Source organism: Condylura cristata, unplaced genomic scaffold (genome assembly GCF_000260355.1).
Source record: "Condylura cristata isolate star-nosed mole 26May11 unplaced genomic scaffold, ConCri1.0 scaffold00038, whole genome shotgun sequence".
Lineage (NCBI taxonomy): Eukaryota > Metazoa > Chordata > Mammalia > Eulipotyphla > Talpidae > Condylura > Condylura cristata.
This window is the reverse complement of record NW_004567139.1, coordinates 2,183,074-2,193,742: the sequence shown is the minus strand read 5'-3', so window position 1 is coordinate 2,193,742 and position 10,669 is coordinate 2,183,074. Positions and strand designations below refer to the sequence as shown.

General features: G+C 37.9%; 1 protein-coding gene across 1 annotated transcript in view; it reads right to left on the bottom strand.

Annotated features, from left to right (window-relative positions):
* HELZ (helicase with zinc finger) overlaps nucleotides 1-10,669 on the bottom strand; it is a 138,480-nt gene that overhangs the window by 51,653 nt on the left and 76,158 nt on the right. Inside the window, exons 18-21 of the mRNA XM_004693451.2 lie at nucleotides 8,533-8,711; nucleotides 5,746-5,864; nucleotides 4,429-4,574; nucleotides 2,978-3,125 (exon numbers count right to left, since the gene is read on the bottom strand). Of these exons, the coding sequence (XP_004693508.1) occupies nucleotides 2,978-3,125; nucleotides 4,429-4,574; nucleotides 5,746-5,864; nucleotides 8,533-8,711 (592 nt within the window). The remainder of the gene's footprint in view (nucleotides 1-2,977; nucleotides 3,126-4,428; nucleotides 4,575-5,745; nucleotides 5,865-8,532; nucleotides 8,712-10,669) is intronic.

Below are 10,669 nucleotides of genomic sequence, written 5' to 3'. Positions count from 1 at the left end.
AAAAAAAAAAGGAATGCAGTGATAGGGACTGCAGGAGAAACACTAAATAGTTCACATTGGATGAAGGGTGGAAAAAAGAGACACTCTGCAAACAGCAATCATAAGTGGCTATATTGGTCATATAAAGTCACTTTTTCTTTTAAAGTGACTTTAAAAGAAAAAAGTTATTAGCGATAAAGGGGAACATTTTATAATGATAAAAAAACAATGTATCAGGTAGATTAAAAATTATAAACATACATACAACAGAGCCCTAAAACATATGAAGCAAAATCATATTCTCTTCTAGGTCACAACTTGATGGATTCATTCATTTTTTTATACCTATACAAATGTCTACTTCTCATTTATATTATTTTATAGTTATTTATTCCCATAGCTCTTCTCTTTAGATCGAATTTTTCAAAGAATCATGTTTTGGTGTTTGGTGTTTAAATTCTTTCCTTTTTTCTAATTTGGCATCATAGTGGGACCATTTCATTATTGTGGGATATCAATACAGAATTAAGGGGGGAAAAAAACATGATTTTTCTCAGTCTCTTTCATTCCACTATTTTAAGCATGTGAAAGGCAAAAGTTCAAGTGATATGCAAGCACATAAAAAATAAAGTTCCCTGGACAAACTCAGTTATATGAAACAAAAATGTTATGCGCCTTCAGTTCAAGGTTCCTTAATTTTAATTTTAAGTCCATCTTCTGTTTCAAGGTCCTTTTGATTGTAACACTGTATAAAACTATATTATGTTCACGATAAAATCCAAAATGTTTTCAAGCTCACAATGTCATCTGAACTTTGCAACGCTGTCCCAGGGTCAGAACCTTTACAAAAGAAAAGGTCTCACTTCTCCTGCTGAAGTAACAGGTGCTACCTGATGCTCTGCATGTTCTAGAACACAAAACACATCTCAAAAAATCCAAGGCACACGGCCCTCCTGGTGGCGCAGCGGGTTAAAGCACAGCACTGAGAAACTAAAGCCACTTCCGCATGAGTTCGATTCCCGCCTGCCCCGGAGGTGACCACATGGCGTGGCAGACCTCTCCTGGCCCGCCCGCTGCTCCCCTCAGCAGTGTACTTCCTCCATCTGCCTGTTCTGCTCCCCGCTCTGTCTCTGGTGAAGCCTCTCACCACCCCTGAGCCTCTGGTCTGTACCCCAGTTCTGTATGAACAAATAAATAAATCTTTAAAAAAAAAAAAAAATCCAAGGCACTGTCCAAATATGACTATACTGACATTCAAAACTTTGGGAAACCCTGTCACGGTAACCAAAGTTTCTACACCTAATCCAAAGGCTCCCCATCAGCTGCAGTGAATAAGGGTCCATTTTCAGCCCTTGTAAAAGAAGCCCCTGGGGCGAGTGTCCCACAGCTGTTTGTGGCAACACTCATGGGGCTGAAGAAGTAAATGAACAATGGCGGTCTGGTTCCCCACCACATGGCCTGAAATTGCTCTTCAATTATCTGCTCGATATTTGAAGGTTATACAAATCTATCTTTATAGGCAATTTTTTATATGAAAAGTGAATTTTACCCCTCAAATCTTGACAGTCCAGGAAAATGCAACTTATCTGTTCTCTGGCTTATCGGTTCCTAGGAAATACCCATGTCGCCATGAACAATAAGCCCATGTTGAATGAGAACATCAACCCTAAAACAGGACCAATGTTAGGGCTCAGCTCTGACGCCTGGTGTCTCAAGACTACCAAGACGTCTGCATCTCAGGCCTGACTCCCCTGGCAGCCCTGTGACCCCCTCCGCAGCTGGTTTCCTCATTTCCAAGCCAGTGGTTTCCAACCTGAAGTAAGAAAAGAGGCCCTGGAGTTATTGGTCAGCATTTTCAACATTGACAGTTTATCTGTTCGAGGCTCTCCCCGGTGGTGCAACAGGTTAAAGCACCACACTATGAAGCTCTCAGAAACCCCTGCAGCACGAGTTCAATCCCCAGCCAGGGAGCTGACCCACATGGCACAGCAGACCTCTCCTGTCTCTCCCGCTGCTCCCCTCAGCAGTGGATTTCAATACATCTGCCTGTTCTGTTCCCCACTCTGTCTCTGGTGAATCCTCTCACCCACCACACTTCTGGCCTGTACCCCAGTTCTGTAAGCATAAATAAATAAATCGTTAAAAAAAAAAGTTTATCTTTTCCTAAAACTGAATGGCACAGATGAAGTAAGATGACAAATTTCTTAACTTTTGGCAAGGATTTTTTTCAGACTTCTTGTAGGCCTGGTCAATTTGTAAAAATGAAGATAAGCTAATACACAATAAAAGCTATGTCTTAGCAAATAAAATGCAGACAGCCTGGGCCTCAGGGCAGATGGGATGGAGACTGCCCATCAAGACCAGTCCCCAGTGGCCTAGCACACACCACCCCTCCACGTTTCCTGAACACAGCTCCCTGCTATGGCGATGGTCAGAACTGATGCCCAGGGTCTGTGGCCTGTAGGCCTCAAGAGACTGTACCAGGTTTTTATCTGCCCCCTGGCCTTATCCTACCAACAGTCTCTCTGACCTGATAAAATCCGACACTAGCGGAGACCAAGTAAGTCGTCGTGCCGGACAGACAGCAGCACTGGCACCAGTCTGTGTCACCCTTGGGTGTTCAGGGTTCAGCAATTGATGTCATCTACAACAAAGCCTCACTTGCGTATACACCATAAAATTTAATCATTGCCTATTTTAGATGACCAATAATTGCAACATATATGGAAATAATAGCGGCTTTACAAAAAACAAGGTCACACCTTTCGTGTTTGGTCACAGGACAAAATGTGACCGTACATCAAAGTTTTCATTTCCTGCAGAAGAAGCACCTTAACAAATCAAAGTTATAAATGAGAGAATAGGCTGCACCTATTATTTTCAGGTAAATTAGGTCAATACACAATAAAATGTTGACCCAAAATTTTAAATAAATGTTCAACAACACCAGCCTATGTAACAACAAAAATGTTCAGAGTTCGGAAAAAGAACTAAGTACCTCTGCATTATTATAAAAAGCTGTGCTGTTCTTTTCTTGGACATCTTCCCCTCGTGCTGTAAAAAAAGTCAGTGGGTAGAAATCCTTGTGCGCTGGTTGCTTTCCACTGGCCATGAGTTTGCCCTCATAGAAGAGCTCAGAGGTGTAACTGCAGAAAAAAGACAAAAATAAAGAGTGACCTAGCATCAAAGTTAATTTCACCAATAAGGAAAAATTATCAGGCAATTTTCATAATGCTGCTTCTGACTCATGACTAATTTTAATACAAACATCTAATACCTCCGAGGCCAAGATTTTCTCTAAAATCAACCCCATCAATAAATAGCAAGATAGTAGGCTCCTGGGGTACCACCACTAAATGGACTTAGTAAGGCAGGAAGAAAAAGATGGTGACAGTTCAATGCTAACTGAGAGTCTTGCTTGATGAGGAATTTGCTAGCCAGTATATTTTCTTGGCTGAAATGTAGTTTTATTTTTATGGATCACAGCCATACAAACACAAATATATAAACTTAAGAAATAATGCATGCAACTAAGACACTCAAATCTTCAATTGTGAAACAGAGAGTCTTCTGCTAAAGCTATTACCTAGTATTTGATGCGTCACTGATGCCGCCAATGACTGGCAACAAGAAAGAGACATTTGACATACGGATAAAAGTCATTACTTACCCTATGTTTATTTTTAAACCTATCCTATTGTCATCAGAGAACCTAACATGGTTTTCATGTGACTAACAAAATCATTGTTACTGCAATCTGACTCAAAGCTAACATACAACTCTTCTTTCATTTTAGATCTACAACTTTATGATTCAGCATTTGTAATATTGTGAAAGGGCCATCATAGTATATAGTCTATTTAATATCTTTTCTTATCAACTTTCAATTTTATAATGTTCTATTATTGACTACAGTCCCCATGCCACATTACATCTCCTTGATATTTTGTAACTGGAAGCTAATACCTCCTGATCCCCTATACCCATGTGGCTGAACTCACCCCCCACCCCATCCCAAGAATCCCCTCTTTTGTAACCCCCAATCTATTTTCTGTCACAATGATTTTAGTTTGTTTTTTTTTTAGCTTTTCTGTTTGTTTTAATATGGATTCCTCGTATAACACATATACACATACAGGCAAGTCATAATGTAGTAGCCTGTCAGTGGTTTTATTTATATTGTATAGCTTTACATCTATGTTAAAATGTAGAAAAATATGGCATAGCTAGTAGAATCAAAGTTCTAGTTTCCAAAATGGCCCTAAGTTATGAAAAATTACAGCTCTGACTTCTGAAGTGGTCTTTCAGAGACATAAATTAAACTTAATTTGCAACACAAGGGAAACCATCTAACCTGTTAAGAATAATGTGGCCCCTATAAAAAAAAGTGCCATTTTGAGTTCCTCCCACCAGACCACTGGACGTGTGACCCAGCGAGCTATCACCTACTTGATGATAGCTTCATGGGAGCGGTAGTTCTCACAGAGGAGGATCCTGCACGGAAACTCAGCAGGGTAATGCTCATAGAGTCGATCAAGTAACGAAATGTGAAGGCTTCTCTCCCTGGCAAACTCGCTGTAAACAAAAGGACTGAGCTGTAACAGACAAACACAGAGAGAAGATTTAGCTAAATATACAAACAGCATTTTTTAACTTACTAAAAACCCACACAGACACTTCTAATGTACTGAACCTCAACAGGCTGAATGCTAAGTAAACAGAATCAAAAGTATTTTCCAAGAACAATTTTCATGCTCTAAAGAGCTACATTAAAAATCTTAATCTTTATTTCAGGATATAAACACTAACCTAGAGTTCCACACAGACGGGAATGCAGGGCTATCCTGACATAATGGCAAGTACTATTTCAGTAATTTCAAGGATGCAACCTATTGCACTCTGGGGGAGTCAAATCAGTTTTTCATCAATATGGATCAACAACAAAGTGGTGAGCTGGCTACATAGGCAGTTCATGAATAAAAATTTTATTTTTAATAATTAGCAAAACAACCCTTTCCTCCCTTAAATTATAAGGAGTCTTTCTTCATTATGCCTTTAGAACAAAGTTAAACAATCTTTAGTAAAGAAACAATCACAGAATTAGTTCCTCTGCAGTCAACTCTTTCTTGGCTGCCTTAAGTTATGATATGAAGCAGACACAATGAACCAATAGAAAAGAAAAAACACTTCAAATTATAACTTTCTAAAATGATATTTTCACAGAAAATATGTATTTCTCTTTAAACACAAAGGTATTTAAATATATAAAAATCAGACATGTTCTTTGAGATTTTGACTATTTTTGATAAAGCACTTTGTTTCTTATGATAGAGAAAAATCAATCCTTCATAAAAATAAAATTTAGCAGCAGGAATTGGGGAATTCTAAAAGAAAATCAAATATGCATAATATAGCCAGCTCACCACTTTGTTGTTGATCCATATTGATGAAAAACTGATTTGACTCCCCCAGAGTGCAATAGGTTGCATCCTTGAAATTACTGAAATAGTACTTGCCATTATGTCAGACTTTAATAAACATGGAAAGTGTTAACACTGATTACAAACTAAGCAAAGAAGACAAAAGTGGTAGAATAATAATTTTCCTTCAGAAATACCAATATTTTTCACTATTAATACAGAAATAGTTGAAGTACTTAAAATGTAACACACGCACAATTTTGTCAAATATTCTAGGAAATAGAATATTAAACATTAAAATACAATTAAAAGTCCCCTTCACAATGATGACTCAGAGGATACTTACCTGCATGTGGTCACCAGCCAAAACAATCCGAGTGTTTTTAGTTGCTAATGCTAGAGGCATAATGGTTTCACACTCCATGGCCTGAGCAGCTTCATCTAATAGAATGTGCGTAAAAAACCCTACAAAACAGAGTGTAAACACAGTAAAGCATAATACAGCAGCAATAAAGGTAGGAGTAGTTGCTTTTTTCTACTAAGGAGAGGATTTAGTGTACTAACTTAAGAGTCATAAATAACTTTAATGCCACTCCTCAATTTAGAAAATCACCAATTTTAGTCATCATTTAAAAAAAGAGATAAAAGGAATTTCACTCAATAATTATAGATATGAATATGGCATCTGATGCTAAGGGCCCTAAGACTAACAGCTGAGTCAGTATATATAGAAATTTTTTGAAAATATAAGAATGGCTTTTCAACAAAAAGATCTGGTAACTAAACACTGATAATAAGCCCAAAGCGACTCAATATGTAGGTGGTGAAACACCTAAAAAACAATGGTAGTTTATAAGTGACTTTAGCCCAAGTATGCATATCAGAATGCAAAAAATGAAGGTATCATATCCAAAAACTAACATAATGGAGAAAGTTATAACCCAACTTTGAAAACAAAGTGTATGGACTAGCAAAAGTACAATTTTAACTATTTAGGTTATGGAGAGGTTATATTTTTAGTCTAAGGCCTTATCTGCCCTTTCTGGAAAGAAATCACCAGCCTGATAACACATACACGTGAAGAAAAACACCTCTAGCAAGAGGCGTCCCATGTCTGCGCGCAGATAACTTGCTCTAGGGCGAGGGAACCTGTGCAGAAGGGCAGGAAGTCCACTCCCCCTAAGAAGTGGACAAGAGGCAAAACGTCCTTGCTCGTGGCCCCTACTGCCAGCTCACCGAGGTAGAAAGAAGGGACACTCCTCTCACGAGCCTGGGAAGGAACAATCTAGAGCCCCCTGGCATTATGGTCTCATCAGCCTCCACACATCTACCAAGAACCCATCCACTTGCATCCCAAACTCTATGAACATCAAGTTCTAAACTACCACTTGCAATGTCCTAAAGCAACTTGTGTTTAGGTTGGTTTTTTCTAAATCTTATTAATAATAACCATCATCACAGCTACTAATGACTATGGATGACATTACAATTACCAATAATTGCTGTCTATTTACCAATAGTGGCCCAAGCAAAATTAAGAAACATCAATTTTTTTTTCCTGTTGGAGAGAATTTGTGCTTTTTGTTCTGTGAGGCTCACTAAGGAAGATGACTACATAAACAAAGGATCAAAGTGGGAAAAAACTGACACTAATGAACAAATTATGTTTTCATTAGATACATTTTAAGTAGAGGTAGGTTTGAATCAGGAAGTGGGTAAAGTCAAGAAATTCCTACAGCTATTGCTTAAGCTAGTAACTTCAATTCATCCATCTAACTGACGTGGCCTGAGTTTTGATTTTCTCCTCTGTAAAATAATCCTCCACAGGGTTGACATGAGAATTAAATGAATAAAGTAAGAACAACACCCAGAATAAAGTACAGTTGTCTTTCTGTAAGTTGAACCACTTTTTTAAATTTTCTCATAAAGCTATACTGTTTATGAGGTGGCGAATAAGCACAGTACAATCAAAGTAGTAAGACTAATTGTTAAATAAACATACCAAAATTCACATTTCAAATAAGTGTTGTTTCATTCAAAGAAGTCACTTGGAAGGAAATATAACTCACTCCAATGATACAGCCACTGTTCAAAACATTTTTTGAAACTGCTTTTGTAACTGCCCTCACCAGCCAGCTATGAGCTGCATGCACAAGAAAATAAGTCTCATTAGAGGAGAAGCATGTCTCTCTTTTTCTTTTTACCCCTAATGGGCACTGCTCAGTTTGCTCACCCACCTAGCTCACAGACATGTCTCAGAAAGATTTGGATGCTTTTCTAAAATTTAAATCTACCCTCCAGGAAAAAAAGCGTGGCCACTATTCCTTCGTTTGAGATAAACAGAGGTTTATCAAGAGCCTCCAGGTGTCTATACCCTGGGCCAGGTGCCAAGAATACAAGGTGAGGAGAACAGTCTCTACCTTCAGGGACTCAGATGTTCAAAAGAATTTGTCATCTGCTCTGAAAGCAATTCCAAAAGGAGAGAGTAAAAAAGTGTTGCACAATGCCGACCGTTAGAATATGGCAGTAATAAATGAATATTCTTCCAAAGCAGCTACCTTAAAGTGGTATCACTTTCTGACGGTTCAGTTCTGCATATTTATCAGAAAAATTTGTCACCTTCTATCTTCCCAAAATGTTAGTTTGAGTTTACATGGCTCCTGTACTTACACATAATAATCTTAATAGCATATCATAAAAAGCCTATCATGATTGCTGTCTCTATGCTATAGAACACAAAAATACTTTAAAACAAAAACTTAGGAAAAATCATTAATAACCCCAAGTGTCAAATTTGAATTTTGCACATGATCAGTAGTAAGTAAATACACCTGATCAATTAAATAACAAATAGAACAGTAGTCACTAAAATGCCTGAACTATTAAGGGTCAAACAGTATATATTTTAAGCATTGTAGGCCATATAACCTCTGCTGCAACTACTCACTCAGCTGTTACAGCATAAAAGCATGAACAGTTAATAGGTAAATAAATGTGTATGGTTGTGTTCTAGCCAACACCACTCTATTACAAAAGCAGCTTACACACTCTAGTTTGCCAACCCCTAGACTAAACTGACCGCGGAAGCCCTCGGCATTTAGAGACACTCCACGTGTGTCCTGATTTGGCATACCAGGTTCCAGATCCAACTGACAGAGGTACTGGGAAGTATTCAATGTAACCACAACCACTCGGTGCTTAAGAATATCTTCTTTCTGTGGCATCTGAAAGGTGGAATGTGCGCTTGAGATCAAACAGTACTGATGCACGACTGGGTGGACAGTCTTTACCCAGCGATTTCTGAAATATACCCTAGAAAAGAAGATAGTATTTCTTATTTATACTTATTAACATCTTAATAACATCTGATTATCAAAATATTGACATTGTTATTTTAAAACACATATGTAAAAGTTGAGAAATACATGTGATAACCATTATCGTTCTACTGTATGAGCATTTAACACACCACTGTTACCAAATCTGATGCAACAACCCTACCAAAAACAATTCAAGCAGTTAGCACACCTACCATAAAATAAAGGCCTAGTTATTTCTGGTTTAAAGTAATCTTACAACAAAGCCATATACAAACACGTTTCCTAAGCATCAGCTTTTAAGTTCAAACCACTCCATTTGGTAATTATGTGTTTCTAAAAAATATTCTTTAAAAATATGCTTAACTTAAAATGTAACTATTGGGGCACTGGCAGTGAACGTGGTGAAAATACACATTTGTAGAGGTTTAAACCTATAACCTGCAAAGTTACAATCATGTAAGCCAACTTTATCTCGATAAACACTTCAAAAACAAATACAAGAAGTCACACTGCCAAGAAAAAATTATAACAGAAACTGAAAGTCACTTGCATTTAACTTTGGAATATATTTTTACATCTAAGTAGGCATGTAGCTCAGGCTCTAGAAATTCAAAAGTAAATTTAAATTTTGGACAATCAGACAATCTTAAGAGCAACTCTTCCATAAGCTGCAAAAGAAAAATGTGTGTTGGCCTCATGCAGTAGCTAAGTTGGTAGAGAACAACTCTTTCATTCATCTGCACACCCACCTACATCTCAAGTCCACCATATAGCAAAGATCTACTGAGTGTCTACTAAGCTGCAACACAGACAAATCACAAGGTTTACAAGTTTTCATAAAGGCTTTGGATTTATGCTTGGAATCAAAAGACAGCAGAGAGTTTTGACGGAGTATTCACATGAATAGGGTGTACGGTTATGGGATTTGAGGACCTAATACAGTGTTTGTTGATTTCTGTGGCTTAACAACTCCCACCATGGCCAATTCCAAGCTACCAACATGTTGTCACTGAAAGTGAACTTTGGAAGACATACACATGATTTGACTCTAGCAAGTCAATACAAGCTAATTCCACTATATACTTGAATGTTATGGAGGCAGAGGCAGGAGAACAGGAGAACCAGTTAGAAGGTTGCTGTAAGGCCTGGACAGAAAAGATGATAGGCCAAGTTAGGGTAGTAAATGCGAAACTGTAAAAATGATCAGATTCACTATTGATTGTGACTGTAATGATGACTGGATTTACTGATGTGGAATTTAAGAGGAAGAAATTACTCCTTGCCTTTGAAGCTAGATGGAATGGCAGTAGAGTATGAAAGGGTAGAAGAAATCTGGGTTGAGAATTGAGAAATCAGTAGACACAGTCAGTAGTAGACATCCAAGTGGAAAGGTCCAGTGAACAGAAAGATGTTAAGTTTGGAGTTCAAGCGATGACTGGAACAAAAAAATACAATTTAGATGACACTTAAGTCTCAAGATTATATGAGACCTAGAGAGAACAAGTAGAGATAAAAGAGAACTAGTTGGAAGAATGACTGATGGTCTACGCCTACATTTAAAGACAGAAAAGGAGAGGGATACAGAAAAGGAGACTAAGACGGAAGAACTGATGAAACAAGGAAGAATTCAGGAGAGTGTGGGACTCTTGGGAGTTTTCACAAGAAAGTATCTCAAGAGAGAAATAGCAGCAACTGTCCAAGGCTACTAAGAGGAAGCGCAAAATAGGGATTGGCAACCAGCATGGGCCTTAGCAACAAGAATGTCAATGGTGACCTCAATATGCTGTTTCCAGAGAAAAGACAAAGGCGGAGGCCAGGATTAGAATGAGCTCAAGAGAGAAAGAGGAGAAGCAGAGGCAGCTTTGCTGAAAGGAATGCAGATGGAGTTGAGGCAAGTTTTGTATTCTTTTTTTTTTTTTTAAATAGCAGTCATTATAATATACTTGCATG